The 25650-nt window shown below is 46.0% G+C and overlaps 1 protein-coding gene across 8 annotated transcripts in view; it reads right to left on the bottom strand.

Moving 5' to 3' along the window:
* Positions 1-25650, bottom strand: part of CUX1 (cut like homeobox 1) — a 373714-nt gene that overhangs the window by 186255 nt on the left and 161809 nt on the right. For all 8 annotated transcript variants that reach the window (XM_055339489.1, XM_055339490.1, XM_055339494.1 and 5 more), the window contains exon 3: positions 12302-12349. In XM_055339489.1, the coding sequence (XP_055195464.1) occupies positions 12302-12349 (48 nt within the window). The remainder of the gene's footprint in view (positions 1-12301; positions 12350-25650) is intronic.

Genomic DNA, 25650 nt, shown 5'->3' with positions numbered 1-25650 from the left:
AACAGCTGAGGAGGCAGCCTCTGTGGAGGGGGACCCCTGCTCAGCTGGCAACAAGATCACTTTGGGGGCTCCATTAGCAAGGGTTCCCTGAAACACAGGCTGATTCCCAAGCTCTTGAGGAGCAGAGGTGCAGTGGGCACCACCTGGGGATCCCTTCAGTGTGTAGGACCTCAAATTCCTTACCTGTGACTCTCCAATCTCCAGAGGCTCCGGGGGGCTGAGCCAACTCTGCCAACACAGCATCTGACTCACTTATTCTAGGGCCCTCTGGCTGCCTCTTCTCCATTCCAACTCCATTCATTTCAGTTCAACCAAGGCTTCATAGGGACCTGCCATCCGCCAGCACCCTACATGGCTCTCTTTGGGCATGGGGTCTGCAGGTGAACCCTGTGGGAGCCCTGAGTTCAGGGGGTGGGGGAGGCCTGTCTCGGGGCCTCCGGAAGAGGCGAATGAAAGCTAGGGAGGGCCCACTGTATGCGGGTACGTGCTATAAACATCTAAGGCCTCTGCCGACGCTTACCGAGAGGATGTTAAAAATAATTACCCACTGAAAATATTAGATTTGCTCTGGATTGTTCATTACATACAATGGCTTAATAGGACTTTTATTGAATAGCTGCAGAGCTCTGGGCCGAAATCAATTTGCCATACACTTGGAATTTTGATGTATGCTGTTGACTTCCACAACACGGAGTAATTTGTAATAGCTCTGGCTCGCTGTTGTTTCCAAAGCTCCCGCTACATCACAAGCATTTATTTCTGACCACAAAATTACATTTATTCAACAGAAAGCAGCTCTGGGTCTTTAAGAGGTTAACTTCTGGAGTGCTTGGCTGCGGGCCAGCCCCCGGCAGAGGCGCGGCGCGGGCGCAGTGGCACAGGCGGTGGTGGCCGCGCCGGGCGGGCGGCCGTGATTAATGGGGCGCTGAGTGCGTCCCTTCCCGCATGCACACGGCTCGCTCCCCTGCTTCCATAGATCACGGGCTTAGCCTCAACATATCTGACTGAAATTGAATTTGGCTTCTCTCTCAACCGTTCATTTCCTATGTTAGGCAAGGTTATATCCTTTTCTGCATGAGCAGAACCAAACCAGCTGCAGCTTCAGAGGAGAAAATGTGTTTTCAATTAGGAAGCTGGCCCGAATGCTGAACCACAGTCCTACCGCTCCCCTAATTGAGCCGTCATGGAGGGAGCCGCCAGGAAGACACCGAATGCACCAGGCCTTCAGACTGCACTGCAAGGTCATTAAAATGCTGTCACCATCACCGCCATGGCCACCGCAACTGCCACCACCATCACCCCAAGTGCCACGCATGTGAAAAGGCCTAAGAGTCTAGCAGGTGGCCAAGGGGGGTGAGAAACAAGTCCCTCCCCAGGAAAGGGGTCAGGACAATGGGCGAGGTGGGGGTCCTCATGAAGCCTCTCCTGCCCCATTCTCACTTGGCAGGGATACTGGGCCCCAACTCACAGATGGCCCTGGCTCCCCTAGGAGAAGAAGTAGCCTTAACTGTTCTTGTGGGTCACTGGGAACCTGGTGGGAAACCTCCCACACAGCACCCGGTGAGTACCTGTTAAGGGGGGGCAGATGGGAGAGGGTGAGTTGTTCCCCAAAGGAGGTCTTGGGGAGCCAACTTGGTGGGGCAAGGAGGATACGAGGTCAAAGAGAAGATCTGGGCCCTCGGAGGAAACAGACATTTGGACATTTGGAGATGGCAGGAGAAGGATCGGAGGAGGTGGACTCTCAGGTCTTCGAGGATGGAAACAATTCTTAAAGGTGAGGAAGAGCAGAAGGTTTTAAGAATGGAGGCCATGACTTTAGGAGGTGGTCAGAGGCAGGACAGCACAAGGCATGGTTGAGAATAAAGGGACTGGTCTGGCTGGAGGAGAAGCCAAGGGCTGAAAGCCTGGAAATACATTTAAAGCAAAATCATGAAGCACCCAGCCTGCCGATCCCAGGTGTTCGAGCTGGCAGAGCCACAGGACGTGGCCTGGAGAGGAAGTGCCCATGCTGGGAACATAGCACCATGGTTCCTACGAGTGGCCACACTTGAGAATTGGGTGTAGACTTTCTCGAATTCCAGTTGCTCAGACCCTGTCCTGGGCAGCTGAATCGGAACCTCACAGGGAGGGGCCTGGGAGCAGAAGTTCTGTGAACACGAGGGCGATTCTCACGCAGCCAGGTGGTCCCTCCGAGGGCCAGCTTCAGAAACCAGCAGTCTGGTCTAACCTACTCTGACACCATCCTGCCCGCAATGCTCAGTGTGGTACTCACTAGGTGTAGGCAGGATGGGGCTTTGAAGAAGAATGGGTAAGAGCTGACCACATCCCTGACAGTGGTCCTCTGCCCCTGTTTGAATACTCCCAGTGACAGGAAACTCACTCCCTTAGGTGACAGCTCACTCCATTTTTGAGTGGCTCTAGTTGCTGACAAATGTCCTCTTCTGTTCTGCTGATGATAGCCGACCCAAGTATGAGTCCACTGAGTCATACTGTTCTTCAGAGCTATGGGGCTCCTTGCTGGCTGTCTTGCTCAGCCACTCATCTTATAGAAGAGCAAAGTGAAACAGAAAGAAGCCAGGGAGCTGCCCAAGGTCACAGGAGAGTGAACAGCAGCGCCTAGACTGGCTCCCAGGTCTTTTTAACTCCTTGCGACATGTTCTTTGGAGTTAAGTCCTTGAACATTCTGGCTTTATTTAGACGTGGCCTTTAGATCTGAGCACTTAAATATGTTATAGCGCAACAGATCCTGGCTCCCGGACATCCTTTAAGCTTTCAGCTCCTTTTAGCAAATTCACAGAGTATTTACTCACCATTAATCCATTTCATCTATTCGTTGATTAACATCTGTCAAAATGGCCCTGCAAGTATACACGGGGCCTTTGAGTGCTCTGGCCTGCCTTCCTCCCTCACCTGCAGTGCTGCCCCTGGCCCAGCCTGCTCTGCCTGGTGCTCCTTCTGCAGCCCTGAGCTTGTCGGGTTTTCCTCCTCTCGGGTCTTACTCTCTATACCACCTCCGGGAAGAGGCCTCCCAGATGACAACAGTCTCGGAAGAAGTCACTCTGCTCCACCTGCTCTTGCACTTTCTCGACTTAATTCCTTCCCAGTACATTTCACCATCTGATGCTACTCCTTATCTTTATTACATTTCCCTTCACTGGGACCTAGGCTTCAAGGGAGCAGGGATTTTGCTGACTGTGGCCAGGGGTATATCCTTGGCTCTTATTTGGCCCAGAGCTGTACACAGTCAGAGGCTTTCACTGAATGAAGAAATAAATAGGTAGCAGAGAGTAAAACCCAGCACATGGCGTTTCACGTGGCCTGGCCATGGCTCTGAGTATTGCTGGTGTGTGGACTTTCAGTACAGAGCATGTTCCAAATGATAATTTGGTCTCTCATGTGGGCCAGGCGGCAGGTGGTACCGGCATGAAGCTGTCTGAAGTTAACCAGGGCCCCACTCTGGCGGGGAGTGCAAATCTGGTTGTAGCAAAGTGTGTGCACACAGTTATGGATGTTTACACACAGAGGTGACCAGGCAGGGAGTGCAGCATCCACACAGGAAGGGCTGGCCAGAAGAGCAAGGCAGCCTAAGGAATATTTGCAAAGTGCTTTGCACAAGTTGAACATCCACTGTCCTTATCATGGTTGGGGGGTGGTGACTAAGATGATGGAGGGTGAAGGCATCACTTCCCCATTTCCCATGCAGTCCCCGAGCACACCAACATGGGTCCCAGTCCTGCCAGGATCACCCATGTGACTCTGGGCAGCTACTTCCCTCTCTGGGCGTAGCCTCCTCCTCTGTAAAATAAGGATATGCTTCCCTCCATCCATCCGAGGGACTCCTACCACATGTCACTAGGGCCAGGTGGTATGTATACAGAGGCCATACAGATATAGAAAGTCTGGAGAGTGGATGGACACAAACAAACCCACAAAGACAAGGAGAAAAGCCCTCTGGACAAAAAGCCTTCTTGCAAGAGAACTAGTAAGAGGGCCTTGGTTTGGACTGGCAGTCAGAGAAGACCTCTTGAGGGCATGACACCTGAAGCAAGCACCAAGAAGGCAGAAGGGGAGGGCTGGGCAGGAGGTAGGCTGTGGCCAGGCCGGGTACCCTGAAGACTGAGGTCAGGGTTCCATGTCCACCTCAAGGGCATGGGAGCCATTAGAGGACAGCATGCAGGAAGTGATGTGCTCCCAATCCTGGCTGATGCACAGAGCCAAGGCATGGAGGCAGCGGGGGGGTGTGGGGGGGTAGGGGGGTATGGGCAGGTGCTGGAGCAGAGACCGGGCAGAGAATTACTCACTGCAGTGGCCTCCATGACACATGACAGCTTTGGACAGGCTGAGGGTGGTAGGGATGGAAAGATGCGGGCAGATGAGGGTACTGGGAGGAAGGATGGAGGAGAGCGGGGTGGATGGGAGGGAGAAGGTATCCTAGATTTCTGGCTGAGGCCACTGAGCAGATAGCAGGGCCATTCCTGAGAAGGGAGAGGAGGGGGCAGGAGAGTCTGGCAGGTGCAGGGGCTGGACATGGGAGTGCCGTGGGCTAAGGGTCCTTTCCTGTGGACTGCCTGAGTGGAAATATGGAAGGGGCAGCCTCACAAAGTAGAAGAGCAGGTTAGAGACAGCCATCTGAGTCTTCAGCAGATGGGGCCCAGGAGATCATATGGTACAGAACACTGCCACGGACTGCCCAAGACTGAAAATCAATAGCCAGAGAAGTGGACGGAAAACCCGGAGAGCATACCATCATGGGATGTCGGAAGAAGGCACAGTCAGGCAGGCTGAATGTCCCCGATTCGAGTGAGCCAAAGACGACAAGGGTCAAGAGAGAGGGGACAGATGCCAAACTTGGTCAGGCTGAAGAGTGATGGGCACACAGGAGAGTGAAGCTGGCTCTCTGGAGAAGCCTGGCCCAGAGGGCTACGATGCCCATTCACTTGCCCATTCACTACGATGTACTTGCCCATTCACTATGATGGAACATCTTAGCACTTACAGAGCACAGGTGAGCAAACTGCAGACCCAGGACAGGGGGTCCTGCAGGGCTGTGGTTCCTCGGGAGGCAAGAGGGGAAGGCTCCAGAGCACATGTGGGGGGTGCTGCTTCCCAGTGTTATGAGGACGGGGCGAGCTTATGTTTGGAAAGCACCCAGGGCAGCACTTGGAATTTGCTCAGTGTCCCTCAAATGCCATTTTGGACACTGCCACAAACGTGCCTTCCCCTTCTGCCTGCCTGAGCCCCTGGCCTCACCCAAAGCATCCACTTACTTGGAGATGAAAATTACCACCCGTGAAATGCAGAGAGAAGGGAGAATATTTAGCTCCTCACACGCAAAAATACAATTAAGGAGTTACTGCCTTTATTTTTGAAAAAAGTAGTTCATACTGACAAAAGAGTAAATGTAAAGTATAAATAAAAAAAATGAGCACCTGTGAGTAAGGTGCCATGACTTTCGAAGCCTCCCTTGGGCCTCGCTATGATAACCTCTATTCTCAATTTCCTACTTATCCTTTTCTTTATGGTTTTATTTCATAATAAAAATATATACACATACCCCTAAACAACGTCAGTGCAGTAGTGCCCGTTTTCACGTGTCGTTCATTTTCTCCTGCTATACTGCTTTTTGCCAATTCTTCCTGCTGCTGATGGAAAATGGGCTATTTCCGCTTGTTTACAAATTTCTAACACTGCTGCACTTGCTTCCTGGGGCCCTTGTTTCAACTTATTTAGAATTTATGCTTAGGAGTGGAAGTGCGGTGTCAAGGTATATGTGCTTCTGTAGCTTTAGGATCTGATGCCAGACTGGTTTTCACAACAGTTTACACAATTTACACTCCTATCTTGGGTTTTGGATTCTGGCCAACCTGGCAGAGACGAGTAAGTGGTGTTTGAATTATTTTAATTTGCATTTCCCGAATTATGAGGTTGGGCATCATAACCTCTCGATTTTTTCCTCCAAGGATGCTGTTTGTGGCTTTTGGCCATTTTCCTATTGGGATGTTTGTTTTTTTCCTACAAATAGGTAAAAGTCTTTAATATTTTCTTAATGCTAATCCTTTGTTAATCATGTCGTCTGGCAACTGTCTCCTGATTTGTGACATGCGGCCAGGGATCCCCCTTCACATCGAAGATATTTGGTCTTTATTTTGAGCAAGATTCAGAGAAGCCTGGATCATTATCCAACAGGTAATGTAAAATGTCTTGAGAAAGGTGGAGCCTCTTCCTAGTTGAGACACAGGTGAAACGGAGTGAGCAGTGCCCTTGGCTTACTCTGCCACCTTCTCTAGGTGGTCTTTCCGTAACTGATAAATAAGTAAATAAAGCTTTTACTTGAAAATTTTAATGTAGTTAAATGTAACAATTTCTTCCTTTATGGTTTCTAGGAAATCCTACCTAACCCAAAGTCATCACATTCTATATTTTCTTCCACAAGGTTGAAAGTTTTGCTTTACATCTTCACTTATAAGTTGTGTTTGTGTCTGGTGTGAGGTATGGATCCAATCTCCCTTAATTCCACAGGATAACCAACTGCTGGAGGGCCATTTACTGAAAAAAATCCCTGCTTTCCTCACTGATCCATAGTCCCATCTTTGCAACACTCGTGGCTTCTATATATGCACGTCAGTTCCTGATTTCTCTATTAGGTCCCATCACTGTATTTATCTATCCCTGCTCCCATCACTGCAACTTTTGTCATCTGGCAGGACAAACCCTCCACTATGTTCTTGTGTAATGCTACCTTCACCATCACTGACCACTTGCTTTCGCTTGTCACTTCTAGAATCAGTTTTTCATGTTTTGTGAAAAATTGTTGGGTTTTGGATCAGAAATTACAATGACTCCCTCTGATCAATTTGGGGAAAATTGATTATTGTTAATAATAGCGGGAACTTCTGCCCCTGAATACCTTCTGTCCCTCTATTTAAGTCCCTCTTAATCTCTTTCAATATAAATGACCCACTTTTTTCCAGAAAGAGTTCCTATTTATTTCTAAGTATCTTTTATTTTTTTGTCACTAACTCTAGGTGTATCCTTTTCAGTTTCCTATCGATATAAAAGTATGTAATTACTTCTACATATTGATTCCGTATCTAGCAACTTTGTTAGATAATTGAGGCTCATTTGAAAAATGACAGTTTTGTTCCTTCTCTGATAATACTGGATCTCTTTCTTGTCTTCCATGCTAGCGGAGACTTCCAGTACAATGTCAAGTAAAAGTAGCAATAATACACACTCTTGTCCTGCTCCTGATTTTTAAGAGAATATTTTTGATATCACTGGGTATAATGATTGATATAAGTTTTGGTAAAAACTTTTCCTCAGGTTAAAGACATTCCCCTCTACGTCACATGGCATCTTTTTCTTTCCTTTTTAAAAATCATGTATGGATGCTGAATTTTATCAAATTCTTTTCCTCTATTAAGATAATTTCTCCCTTTAATCTGCTAAAATTAATATGCAATAAAACATATTTCTAATGTTAAGCCAAGCAGCATTCTTGGGATACACAGAGCTTGATGAATTCCATTTACTAACACCCCTTTAAGGACTTTTGCAAATCTATTCACAAATAGGACTGACTTCAAATTTTCTTTTCTTATGCTATTCTTGTCTGGTTTTGGTATCAAGGTTACACTAGCTTCGCAAAAGGAGGTAGGAGGTGTTCTTTTTCAATTTTCTCAAGGAGTCTGCAAAAGAGTAATGCTTGTCTGTTTCATGATGATTGACAGGACTCTCCCCAAAACCATCCTGACAAATATTTCTGTAATAGTTACAAAACTACACAGAGTTTCTACTTCTTCTTTAATCAGCTCTGATGCATTATAGAATTTCAGAAATGTATCCATGTTGGGATCCCTGGGTGGCGCAGCGGTTTGGCGCCTGCCTTTGGCCCAGGGCGCGATCCTGGAGACCCGGGATCGAGTCCCACGTCAGGCTCCCGGTGCATGGAGCCTGCTTCTCCCTCTGCCTGTGTCTCTGCCTTTCTCTCTCTCTCTCTGTGACTATCATAAATAAATAAAAATTAAAAAAAAAAAGAAATGTATCCATGTTGTCTAGCTTTTAAAATCTGTTGGCATGAAATTGATTGAAATATTTACTTATTATCTTTTTAATCTCTGCTGTGGCTGAGCAATTACCCTCTTTCCATTACTAACCTTTTCTTTCCTGATTAGGAAGATGGTAGTCTCTATAAAGAATCAATTTCTGGCTGTTTCTCTTTTGGGTCTCCCTCTCTCTTTTTAAAATTCTTATATATTTTTATTATTATTTATATTTATTATTTCCTTCTTCCTGTTCCCTTTGAGTTTATTCTGTTGTACTTCTCTAACTTTTTAAGATGGATGTTAAGCTCACAGGTTTTGGGTCTTTCATTTTCTCCTTGAATTAAGCATCCAAGTTATTTCTTAGGAGAATTCTCCTCTCTGAGAACACTTGGCTTAAGCATCCAACTCCCCTACAGCCAAGAGGAGGAGGGCCCAAGCCAACTCCTTCCCCTCCTTCAACCTTTTATACCAGGACCCTTATCAGGGAGAGAAGCAAGAGAGGCGGAGACAATTTCTAAGACTCAGCATGTTCTCAGAGAGTGTAGGTGTCACTTCACTTACGGGACTAAAATAATTCTTAAATTGGATTGACCTTTTAGGTGATACCCTTCCCTGCACTGACCAGTGGGCTGGGTTTATGAAATAGGCAAATGTAGGTATGGTAATCAATCACTTAATCAAATTTCACTGTGAGCTAAATTTGATGATTTTGCTATAATGACTCTGAGTGATCGCTACGATTATAGTATTCCCTACTGTTTAATCAAGGACAACAAATGCAATTATTCACCAGTTTCTTTTAAAGCTATTTCCCGAGCAGACTTTCTGGTGTCCCTTTCTCCTTATTAATACAACACAATCAGAAAAAAGGGTGGAGGCAAAATGTTTTTAAAACCACCTCCGGAGGCACTTCAGTCTTCAATCATTTATTCTCTAGCCATTTTTGAGAGCCTTAAAACTTTTTAGTTCCTGCTGTGGCCGGGGCTGGGAATCAGTGGCCAATAAGACATGGCACAGTGGCTGCTTTCACACATTTTATAGACTACAGGAGAAGACAGACAAAGGGATAGGTGGGTCTTAAGGCACAATGACAAATCTGATGACACATAGTAGGTACAATGGGAGTGCCCTGTGGAGGGGACCTCGCCTATCATTTGGGGCTCAGGGAAGCCTTTCCTTGAGGAAGTGGCGTCAAAGCTGAAGGGAGCCAGGCAAAGAAGCGATTCAGCCCGTGCCAAGGCCTGGAGGCTGGTGAGGATGCCCAATGCACTGGGGCCTGGCAGAAATTCAGAATGGCGTGTATCCAGTGATAGGCAGTAAGGAGTAAAAGGAGTCTCAAAAGGAAAGCACTTGCCCAGTCACGCGAGTCTCAGCAGCCCCAGGCAGGTAGGTGTCTGGATTTACTCTGAGAACCACAAGAAAACCCTGGCGGGCATGAGTGGTACCCTGAGCAGGCTGTTTCCCATGATGGTACACTATGGTGTACATAGTGTGGTACACACCATAGTATGGTACACACTATGAATATACCCTCTCACAGGAACTCTGAAGTCCTATGTGAATTTTTTGCTGCCTGAAAACTTTATCTTACTCTTTGTTGTGTTTTTTTTTCTTTTTCTTTTGAGGATCTCAAATGGCAAGGTAATCTCTACCAATTCTAAGGCAAAGAACATGTTTTCACAACACCATACACTGTTCGGGGGGGGGGGGGGACTCAAGCACTTTGGGATAAACTCAAAGAACGTATCCGATAAATACAACTTCATTCAGCAGCTGCTAACGAAGGATACAAGAGTAATCCTCTGATTAGAGACGAGGCTTTTTAGAAAAACAAGCTTACTGGATCCTGCCCCATCGAAGCAGCAAGATACCCTGGCTTTTGGCCTTACTCATCAGAAAACTGAACCTGCACACATGGTCTCCGTCTGTGGCTGCCCTCTGCTATGAAAGTTCTCTCTTCAGAAATAAGTAGGAGTTAGTTCTTTCTACTCCAATTAGCATACTAGAAAGCACAAATTATTTAATATAAACATAGCAATTAGCAATGGTAAATATTAGTGGTGCTATAAAAATATTTATTTTTCAAATAGCCTTTAAAAAAAAAGGCAAGTAAGAAATCTGGATATCTCTCATGCATTTCAGATTTAATATATCTGGAAGCACATCCACTACCCCATTCAGAATGTTGGGTAATCTCTACTGTAAGTGGGTTAAATTCTTAAAAGAGCACGTGAAGACAATGTTTTATATTAAAGGAGAAATATGTGGGGGGTGAGGGAGGAGTGCGTGGGTGGATATATATAAATATATATACGCGCATCCCTGATGTACAACACATGCACTTGACTGACCCCAGTTCAGGGGCAGGGCAGTTATAAAAGACACTTTGGGAGATTGACTTTGAACCACATATTAGATACCATGGAATGAGTGTTGCTTTCCTCAGTGTGATACTCGGGGTTTCGTAGTAGTATCAGGGAATAGCCTTACTTACTTACTTGTATGTGTTTAGGGTATAGAGCCCAGCTCTCTGTAACTTACTTTCAAATGCTGAGCAAAAGTGGCAAAATGCTAGTGAGCCGTGAGTCTAGGTAAAGGGTGTACACATGTTCGTTATACTCGTTCTTTCTCTGCACCTTTATGCAGATTTGAAAATTTTCAAAAAGAAACAAAAACAAGCCAACAACCCAAACCAGCACACTGGGCTATTTCTGTGGCAGAAATACTAAGCCATTGGGCCTCACAAAAGCTGCTGAACAGGTCAAAGAAGAAATCGGATCAATGAGGGCAGGTGTAAGGTGACAGACAGCCTAGCTCAGAAAACAAGAGTTTGGAGATGGATTTGTGAGGCAAGGCAATTCATGTCCTTCCAGGCCCAGGACAGTGATACTCCCCAAGCCTCACACAGCAGAGCACGGGAGGGTTTCCTGCGGCAGGAGGTGGTAAACAGAGGAGCCTTCTGTGTCATCCCTCCCGAAACTTGCAGTGGCGCCAGCAGTCCCTGCTGCCTCCCGCACAGCTCCCTCGCCCTCTGCTGTCACCTGCACACTGAAGAATTTGCCAGGGATGCCTGGGTGGCTCAGCGGTTGAGCACCTGCCTTTAGCCGAGGGTGTGGTCCTGGAGTCCCAGGATCGAGTCCCATATCGGGCTCCCGGCATGGAGCCTGCTTCTCTCTCCGCCTGTGTCTCTGCCTCTCTCTCTCTCTCTCTCTCTCATGAATAAGTAAATAAAATCTTTAAAAACAGAAAAAAAAAAAAAAAGAATTTGCCAGAGGGCAGCCCCAACCCCTGCGTCTGGGGATTCTGGGCCCAGGATCCCAGCCTGTGTCCAAGGAGGCAACTGGCATGGCCCACTGCCTGCCATTCCTGAACCTGCCATCTCACTTCCCCAAATCTAGCCCCTTCCCCATGTTACCTGGGCATTAGGAAGTTGCAAGAAAATATAATTCCCAAGATGCACTCAATTTGGGTTCTTTTGAGGGCTTCAAAAAAGTCTTGTTCCCACTCCTTGGGACTATTACCATTGCCATCATTTTAGCAAGAGAAGGTAAGAACCAGGAACAGGTAATTCCACAATAGTAAAAACATTTCTGGTTTTCTAAAATTCACCGAGTCTCCATAAGGGGCTGAGAAGGCATTGGAGTGTCTCCCATCTCAACAGCTCACATCTCCGAGGGCTGCCCACCATTGTACCAGATGGCGCAGTTCTTCTCTGGAAGGATGCAGGAGAAGCTGTTCCTTATACTGAGCCCAAACTTACTCCTTGTGGCTACCAGTTGTTCTTTGTTTCAAAGCCCAAGCAAGTGAAATCCCTCTCTCCCCAGTAGCTGTGTGTGAAAGCACCAGACTGCCCCACTCCATCCTTCCCACACAGGAGGCCTCCTGGTGGCTACAGCCTCAGGCTAACTCAGGAAACCAGGGCCCGGGGAGGGCAGTGGGCTTCTGAAGGCTCTACTGTAGACAAACTCAGCCCACTGTGGGAAGCACAAGCACACAGGCCACTTTGCCCCTGAAATCTACCACACCTTCGTACATTTCAGATATGGCTTCACTTTCTATACAGGTTTTAATTGAGGACCCAGTGAAAGCATCATACTGGGAAGCGCAAAATCCACATGACACTGAATGAGTGCAGCCGGGAAGGCTCCATCTGGGCAGGCACCTTCTGTCAACGGCATTTATTTAATGAGAATAAAAAGAAAGCGCAGTGAGCTATGAAGGTTAGCTCAGGATATAAAATAAATATAAATGCTTACCTCCCCTTGGAAGCTCTTCAGCAGTGGTGCTACCTGCTTGCGTAAATCCTGGAGCAAGAGGGGTGGGTCAGGAAACAGCCATTGGAGAAGGAAAGAGAAGGGAAACATTCGTTAAAGCCTCCTAAAAACAGCTTTGAATTCAGTGATGATTATCATTAGATAAAGCAATCCTGGTACCTCCCCTGTCCATTTCCTTCATTCATACAACATAAATAATGGCGACTGGAGCTCTGTAATTCAAATGAACTTTACTTGGGAATACCACTAGATTCTATTTCTAACCAAGTCTCAGCTATACGCTCCTCATTCTATTTTTTTAAAGATTTTATTAATTTATTCATGAGAGACACATAGAAAGAGGCAGAGACACAGGCAGAGGGAGAAGCAGGCTCCTGGCGGGGAGTCCGATGCAGGATTCCATCCCAGGACCCCGGGATCACAACCTGAGCTGAAGGCAGATGCTCAACCACTGAGCCACCCAGGTGCCCCTGAGCTGTTTCTTTTGAGCACTCTTAGTGGGGGATACATCTGTTTTGAATCCACGTCTGATATAAGGTCAGTGCAAATTTCATCTCAAGCCACCAGTACCTATTTCAAAACAATGAAACACCCCTGGAAGAAAGTCTGTATGATCTCCTTGAGAATATTTTCTTTCAAATGAAGTAAGTAACTAATGTACAACATAGTGGTTATAGTCAATAGTAGTGTATTATACACTTCAAAGCTGTGGAGAGACTAGATCTTAAATGTTCTCAGCACAAAAAAGAAATGACAATTATGTCATGTGATAAAGACGTTAGCTGACGCTATTGCAGCCACAATACTACAATATGGAGACGCACCAACCAGTCCATGGTCTACCTGCAACATGTTAAGTGTATCTCAATGGGGAAAAAAATGAAGTAATTGAGAATATGTTCAAATAGCGCAATTTCTCCTTCAGCAGATGCAGTATTTATGGAGCATGATCTACATACCAGATCAGATTTAGTAAGTCTGGGCCAAGGCTAGCCATATACCTGTTTTTAGGTTCCAAGACCGATATACTCGCCAACTGACACAGCCTAGTACTGGTAAACATTGGACACAGACCAATCAACCCATAACACAGGAAGGAGGAAAAGAATTATTTCAGCGTAAGAGCCCAGATGTTATGGGGAGAGCACAGAGAAAGGATAAATTCAGATTAAGGAGGTGAGAAGTAGTTTCACAGAGGAGGCAGCGCTTGGGCTGGGAAGTCAAGCAGGATCTTTTCACAGGTCACTTCTCAATATGCCTCCTGTCATGCACACACCACCTCTGAACCACTGAGAAGGGCTGCTGTCAAACACGTGAATGTGGGACACCTGGGTGGCTCAGCTGGTTAAGCACCTGCCCCTGGCTCAGGTCATGATCCCAGGATGCTGGGATAAAGTCCCACATTGGGCTTCCTGCTCAGTGGGGAGCCTGCTTCTTCCTCTGCCTCAACCCTGGCTTGTGCTCTCTCTGTCAAATAAAATCTTTAAAACACACACACACACGAATGTTACTAGCAAATGAAGAGTCTAGGCTTCTGTCCACAGCTCCTGGGTCAGAACCAGGTTCAGAAGATGGAAGACAGAGGGCAGAGTCCTGATTCTGAATTCTGGCCCGGCCGCTCACTATCAATGGGAGCACGGAATGACACCACACCTTGGAAAGTTTAGTTTTCCCTTCCCAAAGTGCTCACGGGTAATCGTGTCTTTCCCAAAACAGAGGGATAAAGTACAATTAATGGGGGGGGGGGGGAGTAGCACTGCTTATGGCACAAAGTAAGCACTTAGTAATATAAATGACTTTTATTATTATGAGTTAACACCATAGTTACCATTCACGGAAAGGCTTTCTAGCAAATTTAGAGTTCCCCTAAATCCATCTGGGTGCACAGAAGACAGCCTTTTCTGGCACCAGGATTTTTAAGCCTTGCTTGAAGGTGGATGAAGAGGGATCCCACGCACCCCAGAAGGGGTAGGGGTAGGGACGATCCCTTGGCTTCACCCGCTCTGGCATGCAATGATTCCCTAAGTAGGCCTGCCTGGCTCTGGGCCTGCTCAGCAACCTGAGGTGAGCTGTCCTCGTCAGCTGTATGTACACACGTGTGACACCTGCTTGCTCTTTTGATAACTCACTGACAACATCCTGTGTTCCTTTAGCCAAATACCTAATCCAAGGGTCCTTCCATCCTATGCTCTGAAACCAGCTCACTTGCTTGCTCAACCAAGCTGAGCAGTCCTAGGTAGAAGTTAGGTAGAATGGCTTCAGGTGTTTTGTACTCCTGCATAGTCTGTGGTTCTCCTCTGGACCAGATCCCTTAACCATTTCGGGTCGTGAAACCTTCTGAGAATCTGAAGAAAGCTATTGGCTCTTCCCTCCGGGATGCAACTCTGAGAAAGATTTCACTGTGGTCTTCTCAAAGCCTACCCACACGACCCAAGTTAGGACTGCCTGTTCCAGCCTGAGTTGTCCAAATGCAGCCACCAGCTATTTATACTTAAACGTAATTTAATTTATAGTTAAATGTAACTTGATAAACTAAATTTGAAAAATTCAATTCCTTCATTTTAGAAGCCACCTTTCAAGTACGCAGCAGCCACACGAGGCTGGTGGCCACCATGACAGACAGCACAGATATGGAGCTCCTCTGTCACTACAGAGTGATCTGTTAGACGGGGCTGTATTCTAAGCTCTTTGCCAAACACAGCTAACCCACATTGTTTTGTACTGTGGCCTTGTACAAGCATTTGATCAAGAAGTAGTATCATTTCCCTTTTGATTACACATTTTCCTATAAGTCACCTTCCTAAGGGTGATACCATTATTTCCCTGGAGAAGGCAGTATGTTTGTTCCTCTACCGCATCCTTTTCTACGTTCTTACACCACGTTCAATGACAAAACAAACAAACAAACAAACAAACAAACTCTTTACCAGCCTCTTCCTAAATGAATAAGGCCATCTATGGTAGACAGCCCCCAAAGAGGCCCACATCTTGATCCCTGGTACCCAGGGCTCTGTGACGTTAGGGACACAGCAGATGTAAATCAGGGACCCTGAGTTGGGAAGATGCACCTGAATGGCCCAAGTGAACAGGAGGCAGGAAGGAGGGTGAGAGTCCAAGAGGATGTGATGGTGGAAGCAGGGATCAGAATGAGGTAAGGGTGGATGCCAAGGAGTGCAGGCGGCCTGAGAAGCAGCAGAAGGCAAGGTAACAATCCCACTTAGAGCTTCTGAGAGAACACAACTCTGCCAACACCTTATCTCAGCCCAGCAACACCATTTTGGACTTGTGACCTCCAGGACTGTCAGACAACAAATTTCTGTTGTTTTTTTGAGCCAGCAAGTCTGTGGAACTGGGGATGAAAAAGGTGAAGAATAAGGGGGAATCACTGCTGGATCCCAACCAAGGTCAATGTTGTAACCACGAGAAATGAGCCACACTCCTTCATCAGACACCCTCAACCACAGGTAATGACGTGGGAGGTCTATTGTGAACAGCTCCCTGTGTGTTGGGGACAGGGTGACACGGATGGCAGGGTGGCAGTAGAGAGAGCCTGAAGACTCCAAAGGGGCCAGGCAGGTCCCCCACTCTCCCACCTGCCCCTGCACCCCTGGGGCAAGGATGAGCGCACGGGTGGCTCTGGTCACAAACTGCAAAAAGGAGATGATGGATGGAGTCTGTCTATTGTTTGTTTTCCGAAAAGGCTGGCTTTGAGGAAGGCGATTGGTTAATGAGGTACGGCTGGTGCTAGGGTACGTATCCCAGTGCATAAAGAAGAGCTGGCGGACATTCACAAAATGGTGCCAGCACTGTCCATGGCATGCAAGCCCAGCCGCCACAGATGTGCTGTGAATCTTCCTCGCAAGAGGTCACAAACTGGGGCATGTGGGGGGCTCATCAGGTTAAGCATCTGACTGTTGATTTTGGCTCAGGTCATGATCTCAGGGTCATGAGACCGAGCCCTGCATCAGGGTCTATGCTCAGCATGGAGTCTGCCCGAGATTCTCTCTCTCTTTCTGTCCCTCCCTCTGCTCTCTCTCTCTCAAATAAATTAAAAAAAAAAAAAAAAAAGAGGCCACAAACCTACAGATTCATGGAATACATAAAAGGAAGACGTGAACAGATCTGGGATGGTAATTTCAGCCTGATGCTTGTCCAACAACTATCTGTGGGTACCGTGCCTCTCCCAGGCCCAGAGCTTGGCCTCAGTCTACCCCAAAGCTCGCCCACCTGGCTCCTGCCCTGCCTCATGAAAACACCAGCTTGGAGAAGTGGAAGAAATGATAAAAGTGTTCCTGTGTTCTATCACTGCACTCTGGGAGGGCAGAAGGCTGAGCCTCCCATAACGACCATAAATAAAGTCAACTTATCTACACTGTCCCCTCTCTGACCAACCCACTGTATTTGGACACAGTCACATCTCACAACAGGCTTACTCAAATAACCTCTTAGATGTATATTTTTAAAACTCTTTTAAAAAATATTTTATCCATTTGAGAAACGGAGCAAGAACATGCATGCAGGAGAGGGAAAGGAAGAGGGAGAAGCAGAACCCCCCACTGAGTAGGGAGCCTCACAATGTGGGGTTCAATCCCAGGACCCCAGGATCATGACCTGAGCTAAAGGTAGACACTTAACTGACTGGGGGACCAACAGCCCCTGAAAGAACCTTTTAGAGATTAAAGCTGGATGTGTGTGTTTGTACTCACACCTATACATAATATTTGAAGTTTTAGAGAAAAAATGCACTCAATATTCATACCCATACACACACAACTGGTACATATGTCCTTCAAATCACCAGCTAAAAACCCCCCATTCTGGGGCACTTGGGTGGCTCAGTGGTTGAGCGTCTGCCTTTGGCTCAGGTCGTGATTCAGGGGTCCTGGGATTGAATTCCACATCAGGCTCCCCGCAGGGAGCCTGCTTCTCCCTTTATGTCTCTGTCTCTCTGTGTCTCTCATGAATAAACAAATAAAATCTTTAAAAAATTTAAAAAAAACATTCCGATGTTATTTTAGGCAGTTTGAGACATTCCTTATCCAACTCTGCCACCTGCATGTATTATGTGCTTTAGTACTAAACTAAGGAGACAGAGCTGAGGATGCTCACTCCTGACCCCTGGGCCACTCCACCGTCGGTTGGTGAGCACATGACATGATTTTCTGTCCTTTGAGAACACGGTGTCCTTTGCTGTCTGCACAGCGCCAAGAACTGCAGACACTGCCACCCTGGGCACTACGTGTATCTATGTGCCCTTCTCTGCAATTGTAAACTGAAGAAAGTGGGGTCCAGGCCAGTGAAAAGCATACTGGCATGAGATGATAATTAGGGATTGAATACAAGGACCAAAACACTCAGTAACTTCAGGGTACCCACTCAATTTCACTGTAGGTTTTGCAGTGTGGATTTAAATTCACTTTGATTCAGTCCCATTTACTGAGCAAAAAGCAACAAACATCTTAACACATAGAAAGTGATGTCCTTGAGATTATTAATATCGATGTCTGTTGGCAAAGCCAGAATAGCGCATTTCAACCTTCTCTCCCTTGAGTACATTCCAAATAATAAGCAATGTTTACAGAGAGATGCTTCTAGGTGAAAAGGATTTTCATTGTTCTCCAAACCATTGATTCACAACTCACCTTTTAGATCAGAACATTGAATGGTAAAATGCAACTGAATTTTCTGTGTATGATGACTCCCAGAGAAAATCATGCTGATTTAGAAGCCAACACCAAAACAAAATCATCATGTGGTGTTCAGATGCACCTGTGAGGTGCAAGCAGAAGATATCCCAAAACCTGGTCCCTGGTCCTATACAGTATGCATCTTTGGTTTCTGCCCATTCAGGGCACTTGGGTGGTCTTGGGAAGGCTCTGACCCACTTTGGAGCCTGGTATTCCCAATACCCCCGACATCTCTCCCATTTTGTGGGGTGGACATGTCACAGAATCTCGTGCCACGGACTTTTACACAGATTTTACAATGTCCCGTTCACTTCTACTCCACGGTAACTCACATGCATTTCTGTGACATTTAAGACTCACAATTGGGGACACCTGGGTGGACCTGGGTGGCTCAGTGGTTGAGCGTCTGCCTTTGGCTCAGGTCATGATGCCGGGGTCCTAGGATCGAGTCCCACATCGGGCTCCTTGCAGGGAGCCTGCTTCTCCCTCTGCCTGTGTCTCTGCTTCTCTCTGTGTGTGGATGGCACTCCCTGGCACTCCCCACAGTTGTCTCATCCCCCCTGGTGGGAGTGGATCCTGTCTTGTCTGGGACAACGCAGGAGCACTGGGCCGGGGTGGGGCGGGGTGGGGAGAAGAGTCAGGGTGGGAACAGTAGAGGGGGTGGGCCAGGTCACTTCTGAAAGGCATTACGTAACTGCATGTTCCACACCTACCCAGGGTGAGAAAAGTGAGCTGCAAATGAGTTTACTAACCCCTTATTTCTGCCTTACTACTCAAGCCTCAAAGTGAAACAATTCTGACTTGAAAAGGTTTTAGGTATATATTCAAAGAAAATCACTACATAATATGGCATATTTCATTTCATGTGATATCATCACCTGTAAGATGTATCACTTGTTTATGCCACATTTCTTTTGAAGGAGGCTCCAAGCCTAATGTGGGGCTTGAACTCACAACCCCAAGATGAAGAGTCATGTGCTCCACCAATTGAGCCAGCCAGGTGCTCTTATTTTATGCCACATTAAGGAAAGAATGCAGCTTCTTAAACTGGGATGGCACTGATTTTATTCCTCACTCTGCTTCTGAAGATGGTCAAGCGTATGCATTATAATCGATAAAATACGGCATGCCAATGACTTGATGTTAAAACATCAACACTGGAGTTGTTTTTGTTTTGAAACGATAGTGGCCTATGTTTTAGGTATTGTGGCTATGTTTTTCAAAAGGGTCCTTGTCTCTTAGAGATATATCCTAAGTTCTAGATAAAATATGATTTTTGCTCCAAAATAATATAACAGAGAGTGGTCATGAGTGAGAAGAAGGAAGGAAGGAAGGAAGAAATGTGTTGGCGGGCTGATGGCTGCCACAGATGGACAGCGCGACCCGCAGGGGTTCGCTTTACTCGTCACCCCTATCTTGTGTATGTTTAAAATAGAAAATGTTTTTAAAACACTAGATTTCCCTCTGAGACACATGAAGCCTTCAGCTGACTGATCACAGGGAACAGGCAGAAAGAATTAAGAGGTTGGGGTGGGGGGGGGTGGAGGAGCATGTCTCTTAAGTTACAAGCTACCAGCTTGTCACCTGTCACCTTCATCAGACTAACCTGGGAATCAAAGGGTCATCTGGTCCCATCTCCTGCCCAAGGCAGGAGACTTACTTGTAGTGTCCTGGCCATGAGGCTTGTCCTCCTGAAGCCACTCTGTCCCCGCTGGGACAGTCATGGTGTTAGAATACACCTCAATGCAGGATCACAGTTTTCCAATACGGGTCTCCCAGAGCCAGCATTGAATGCGGGTATTTGGGGGAACAGTTGTCCTGAGCAGACACAAAGAATGTGACTACTAGTAGCAGTTTGTTTATGAACAAGTCACTTAAAACAAAAATCCAAGCAGATTCAAGGTGATTCCATTCTCACTGACTTGCTTTGTGATGCGTTTTGACTGAAGGAAGCTGCTCCCCAGATCCATGGGTCAGCTGGGGAGAACATAAGCAACTGAGGCTCAGTGCCCCCCTACCCCAGCCTGTCCAGTATTTGGGAACCCTGCTCATGACACTCTGCAGACCCTCCGCTCCACCCCACGTCTTCCCTCTGGACCAAATGCCACTCTATGCTGCCTTCTGAGTCTATAAATCCTCAGGTTCTAGCTGCTAGATATACAGATCATAGAGATGCCAGACAGGGGTAACCTGGATGGAGTCATTGCCTTTGCAAATCAAGAAATTCCTCTCTAGAGAGTATTTTCTAAAATAAAAATGCAAATACATTGATTTCAGAAAGAGTCTGCCATTTATAAATGCATTAACACCCAGTAAATACAATATCAGATTGATATGAATATTGCTGTTTAACAGAACTACTACTTTACCAAAAAGTGATTATAAATTGGTGACTTTTTTTTTTCCAACCAAGAGATTCCTCAGACTGAAATGAGAAAATGATCTCTTTTTGACAGCCTAGAGCCAAAAGACTGAAAACTGTTCAAAACCAGGGAGCTCCTGATTCTTTATTCTGAGGTTTCTGGGGTTTGAAAATACCCTGATGATGTCTGCATCATCCTTATTATCAAAAAAGAGCTCACATGACACACCATAGTCGAAGGCTGGTTTTATTGACTGTGATGTAACAGTCTGCTTTCTTACTGATAAGCCATCTCTTCTACAAATACCATCCATGCAAAAAAAAAAAAAAAAAATACCATCCATGCACATTGGTCCAGTGTATTTTTTTAAGGTCCTGGTGGCACCAATGAAAGAACCCTAATTATCTGGGAAAGAAAAATTGTTCTTGGCACTTATTTCCCTGCATGTCATTTAGATTTAAGGAACTTCTCCCTTATCAGGGTATGCCAGTGCACGGCCCAGGTGTGGAGGCTCAAAGTCCAGACAGTATGACACACAGACTGTTGAGCTCAACTTAAAATATGTAAAGTGAATTTTTTCTTGCGCCATGCTCCTGAAACCTTTGCTTCCTGTCTCATCACCTGAAGATGAATCATGCAGCTACCAATGGAGCACCCTACTTTTGGTTACTTTTATAGATGGACACATACTCCCTCCAGTCTCTGGGATAGAAAAAAAAAGTAATGTTAAATGGCATTTAAGCTCAAGTGTTAAATAAAAAATATCTTTCTATACAACAGCAGGCAGTATGTCCTGGCAATTTCTCAAAGATTTTAGTTCACAGATTTGAGAGAATTCCATTAGCTTTAATTATTTATTAGCAGTCAATTTAGATTACCATTCTTGACCTATTTTTACAGTGCATGGGCCACCCAGCAATGAAATAAATGAATAGTCCTTTTCTACAATGGCTGATTTTTTGAAATAATAGAAATCAAGTTTAAGGAAGGAATGAAACCCCAAACATGTAATTACCACAATATATAAGCTGCCACGCTGCCTTTGTAGCTGGATAAAATGCACATCTTTGTGAGTTTTTCTGGTTATTAAATGAGATTATCTTGAAAGGGATAAACTCACTCATGCTATAATTTCTTTCCATTTAAATTTCTTTGCTCCATTTAGAACATGTTCTGTATCTTGGCAAAAAAGTCTCTAACACTGATGGATGTGCCTTTAGCACTGTGCCGAATAAAACTGCGTAATGCGAAGGCCTGGCTTTGTAGAGCTGCAGAGGTGGGGTGGGCATATGTGAGGCTCAGGCAGAAGGTAAACACCCACGGCCAGCTGCAGGCATCTGAAGGTGGACAGGGTACCCCGAGTCCCTGGGCAAGAGCAAGTGGTCTTCTTTCAGGAGACTCATTTGATGATGAGAAGTGGTAGGTTTTATCAGACTGGCATGCTCAAACCTGGACCTAAAGTGACAAGGGCCGAGGCCAGGGCCCAGATGCAAGACACAGAGGCGCTAGTTTGAAGGAAGCAGCTCAGCAGTACAGGAGAGCCTGAGTTCACTAAGCCAGCGATTGTCAGAGTGACGTCTGAGGACTCCTGGCTCTCTGAGACCCTTCCAAGGGTCCACAAGGCCCAGACTATTTGTGTCATTTGCCTTCCACAAGCTATATGATGTGTGATGATGCCATCACTCTGACACAATGACATGCGTGCTTGTGTATTCTTGTGCTTGAAAAAGGGTCTGTTTTAACCTCTAACACATCACTATTGATAGACACACAGACATGAAAGCTCTCTCGTTCCTCAATTTTAAGACACCAGAATGTTTGAGAAATGGCAGCTGTGAGGTTTCCAGTTCTTAGAGCAGAGAACTTCATCCAGGTGTCAGGATGTCGAGGTGGTCTGATGCCCTGCTGGCATCCCATGAGGCAGCTGGGCCAGCCAGCCACCCCTGGGCACTGAGCTGTCCCCCAGTGTCTTGTGTCTGCGGGGCTGAGGGCTTGGAAGCGCTGGCTCTCCCAGCCCAGCTGGCATCAGCCCTGCCTGGTGGCACAGGGACTTCCTGCAGGACTTGTAGTGGTCAAGGGAGGGAGCAGCCTCAGGTTCCTCTGACCAGTTCTCTACCCACACCTGATTTGCCTTTGGGTCGCTTCCTGAATAAGTGCTCATGTCTACGCCCTTAGTTTATTTCCAAACTTCGAAAGTACTGCTGTGATTTGTTTATGTATCTACATGCCACTGAGTTTTCAGTCTGTCAATGAGAGGTATCACATGTTATGCACCTAATTTATCATAAAACCCTTCAAGCATTTACTTCATGCCACAAATGAGCTAGTCACAGTCCTGCCTTCACGGGGCTCACATCCTATGTGAAAGATGAACCAAGTCTAGATTCCTAGGAGGTGGCTAAGGGGCAATGTGCACGCCAAGTCTGCTCCTGGGTCCACTGACAGTGTGAGGCCCGAAGACACTCCATGAATATTTGCAGACTGAATGAAGGAATAAGGAGATGCTCTTCTCAGACTCAAAACCATGTCCACCTTTTATGAGAACTGCCGCAAGGAGACTCATGTGCCAGACAAGGGACCTGCCTCAGAGGTGCCTTTTTACCCTGGGACTCTCTGAAAGGAACCATGAACATGGCTCTGACTTTACCACAACACACACCCACTGTATAATTTACACCAGACTTCAGGCCCTGCTGACATTTAGACGAATGGGCTACTTGTTAGAATGTAGATTCATCTGTCAGTTTAGTGCTTCTACTGCTGGGAATTCATCCATAAGGATGACCAGAGATGCAGGCAGAGATTTATGTACAGGAATGTTTAGCATATCCTGTTAAAAAAAGAGAAAAATTAGAAATAATACGGATGCCGGCAGTAGGGGTTTACTTGTTAAATTTCAGTAAAGCAATATGATGGCTTATCAGGTAGTCAGTAAAAGTTTTTTTTTTTTAAGGACAGTTAATACCATAATAATGCGCCACTGCCACTTATTCACCAAATATTTGTTGGGTGGCTATTACAGGCTGTCGGGCCCTATTATAGGAGCTTCTCAGGTCGTGAGCCAGACCCCTGGATTCCCTGGGCCACCTGCGGTTCCTGTCCAATCGGCACCCCCTGGAGAACCCTGCCTGTGGATGGTGCAAGGGGAAAGCGCATGGTGCTGGGCGTGTCTAAGGGGCAGAGCTGGCCCTGGACAGCAGGGGGCACTCCTCTGAAAAAGGGTAGCTAGCCCAGATCTGTAAGACTGGCAAGGGCGAAAAAGGGAAAGAGAAGCCACAAACTTTACAGTATGACTCCCTTGTGGGTAAAAATGAATATATATACACATATATATGCCTTGGTATTACGTGGTAAACGAATAGGGTTACAGTTTATTTTTCACTTCTCTGCCTTTAAACACATCGTATCCTCTTCACAGCAAAAACACTCTTTCGAAAACTGAGGATGGGGATCCAGTAATAGTTTAAAGAGTAAGAGGAGTTTTTAAGGTTTGCTGAGCAAGGGGGTCACCCTCTGCCACTCCTCTCTGCAGAATCTCCACAGTGACGTCTATGTGGCCAACTAAGCGGCCAGGCATTATCTCCATCCACACACAGTCCACAGAAAATAAATACTGTACCTGCTAACTCATGGCCAAACTACACGTACTTCTCTAAAGAAAAATTATTTTATAAGCACAGTAAATGTTAGCAGGAAACCTACTGGTCTGTCATTAATTTTTTTTTCATTTATATAAAATACTATGGTTTGGGAAAAAGCGTGCTACAAAACAGGATGTACAGCATGATCTTAATTGTTTAAAATATGTAGTATTCATGAACGAAAAGAAATTGGAAAGCTCTAAAAGCAACACGCTAACATTTACACCTAGGATTATGAGGGATTTATTATTATCTTCCTTATACTATATGCAAATTTCTATAATGCATATTCATACTTTTTATGGTCAGAAGACAAAGTCACAGATCTCAGAGAATATCAGGGAGACTTAAAACATCACTGCAAACTGACACTAAAGGGGCAGGGAGGGCCCACAGGCAGATCCCAGATGGGGGATGCTGGAGCTCAGCAGGCAAATCACCAGACAAGGACAGATTTTGCCAAAGAGACAGAGAAGATTTAGAACTAAATCTCAAACACAGCCCCCTCTTCCTTGTCCTGGTCTTAGTTTTGTACCCCCACCCACAGGCCTTACTTCAAATTTATTTATCATTTGTGTACACCTAGCTTACTTAAAATTAAGCAACACAGCCAAGGTATACCTTCATCTTAACTTAATAATCAGTGCATATTGTTATTAATATTTACTTGCTTCACAGAGCCACTCAAAGGAATAATTAATAATAAATGATAGGAAAATCTACTGACTTGCAGACACAGAGCACACTGTAAATGCTTTCTCAGATACTCATTTGCACACATGTCAACAGAAGTAGGGGCCTTCGTCTGCAGGGTCCTGCTCCTTAGTAGTGGAACAAGGTACCCTGCGACCTCTGTGCAACCAGAAGTCCCCAAAGACGTGGGATCAAAATAGGGACTTTATGATTCTTACTTATACTTTCTCTTTTGGAAAATACTACAGAGCCAAGGGCATATGAGATGCAGGCCATAATTTCTTAATTTCTAAATGGAATTATTTATATCATGCTTCTGAAAACCAAGTCTAAGAAATACATGTGAGTCAGCAGCTAACAAGGGAATTTAAACCTTAGGAATCTGATTTTATGTCTAAAGGCACTCAGAGGCTTCCCAGTGGATTACCTCAACCAAGCAGTTAAGGAGTAACAAAAGTTTCCAGGGCAAAGAAAGACATCCTGGCCCTCCTCCACTATAGCAACCCTGACAGGTGGCCAACTAGCACCACTAAGCTCCAGGAAGGGGCCTCCAATGTCATCCCCCAAAGGATGTCGGTTTGAGGCACCAAGGATGCACCTCCTTAGTTTCTTACAGTCTTATCCAGCAGGTGCCAGCCCTCAGAGACCCCAGAGGTCAGGGATGAGGTTTATGATGCAGACAAGAACAGGGTGAAAAGGTGAGTTATGCTAAGGCCTCAAGGTCTAAAAGATACTTTGTTCCCTGACTTTTCACTCTTGTTAGTCTGTAGCGCTCAAGGGATATGTCAGGAAAGGTGTTGGCTTGGTACTGATGTGTATGCCCAACACTGCATTCTAGGCAGGCGTACCGTTTCAAAATTAGCCTTTCATGGGAAATCCTGGGTGGGGAAAGGTGGTGTATGGGAGAGAGCAAAGGGCATACCAAGTGTTCCTCTGGGCTGTGTCCC

The sequence above is a fragment of the Nyctereutes procyonoides genome, unplaced genomic scaffold (genome assembly GCF_905146905.1).
Source record: "Nyctereutes procyonoides isolate TBG_1078 unplaced genomic scaffold, NYPRO_anot_genome, whole genome shotgun sequence".
NCBI classification, from domain to species: domain Eukaryota; kingdom Metazoa; phylum Chordata; class Mammalia; order Carnivora; family Canidae; genus Nyctereutes; species Nyctereutes procyonoides.
This window is presented reverse-complemented; position numbering and strand designations above follow the sequence as displayed.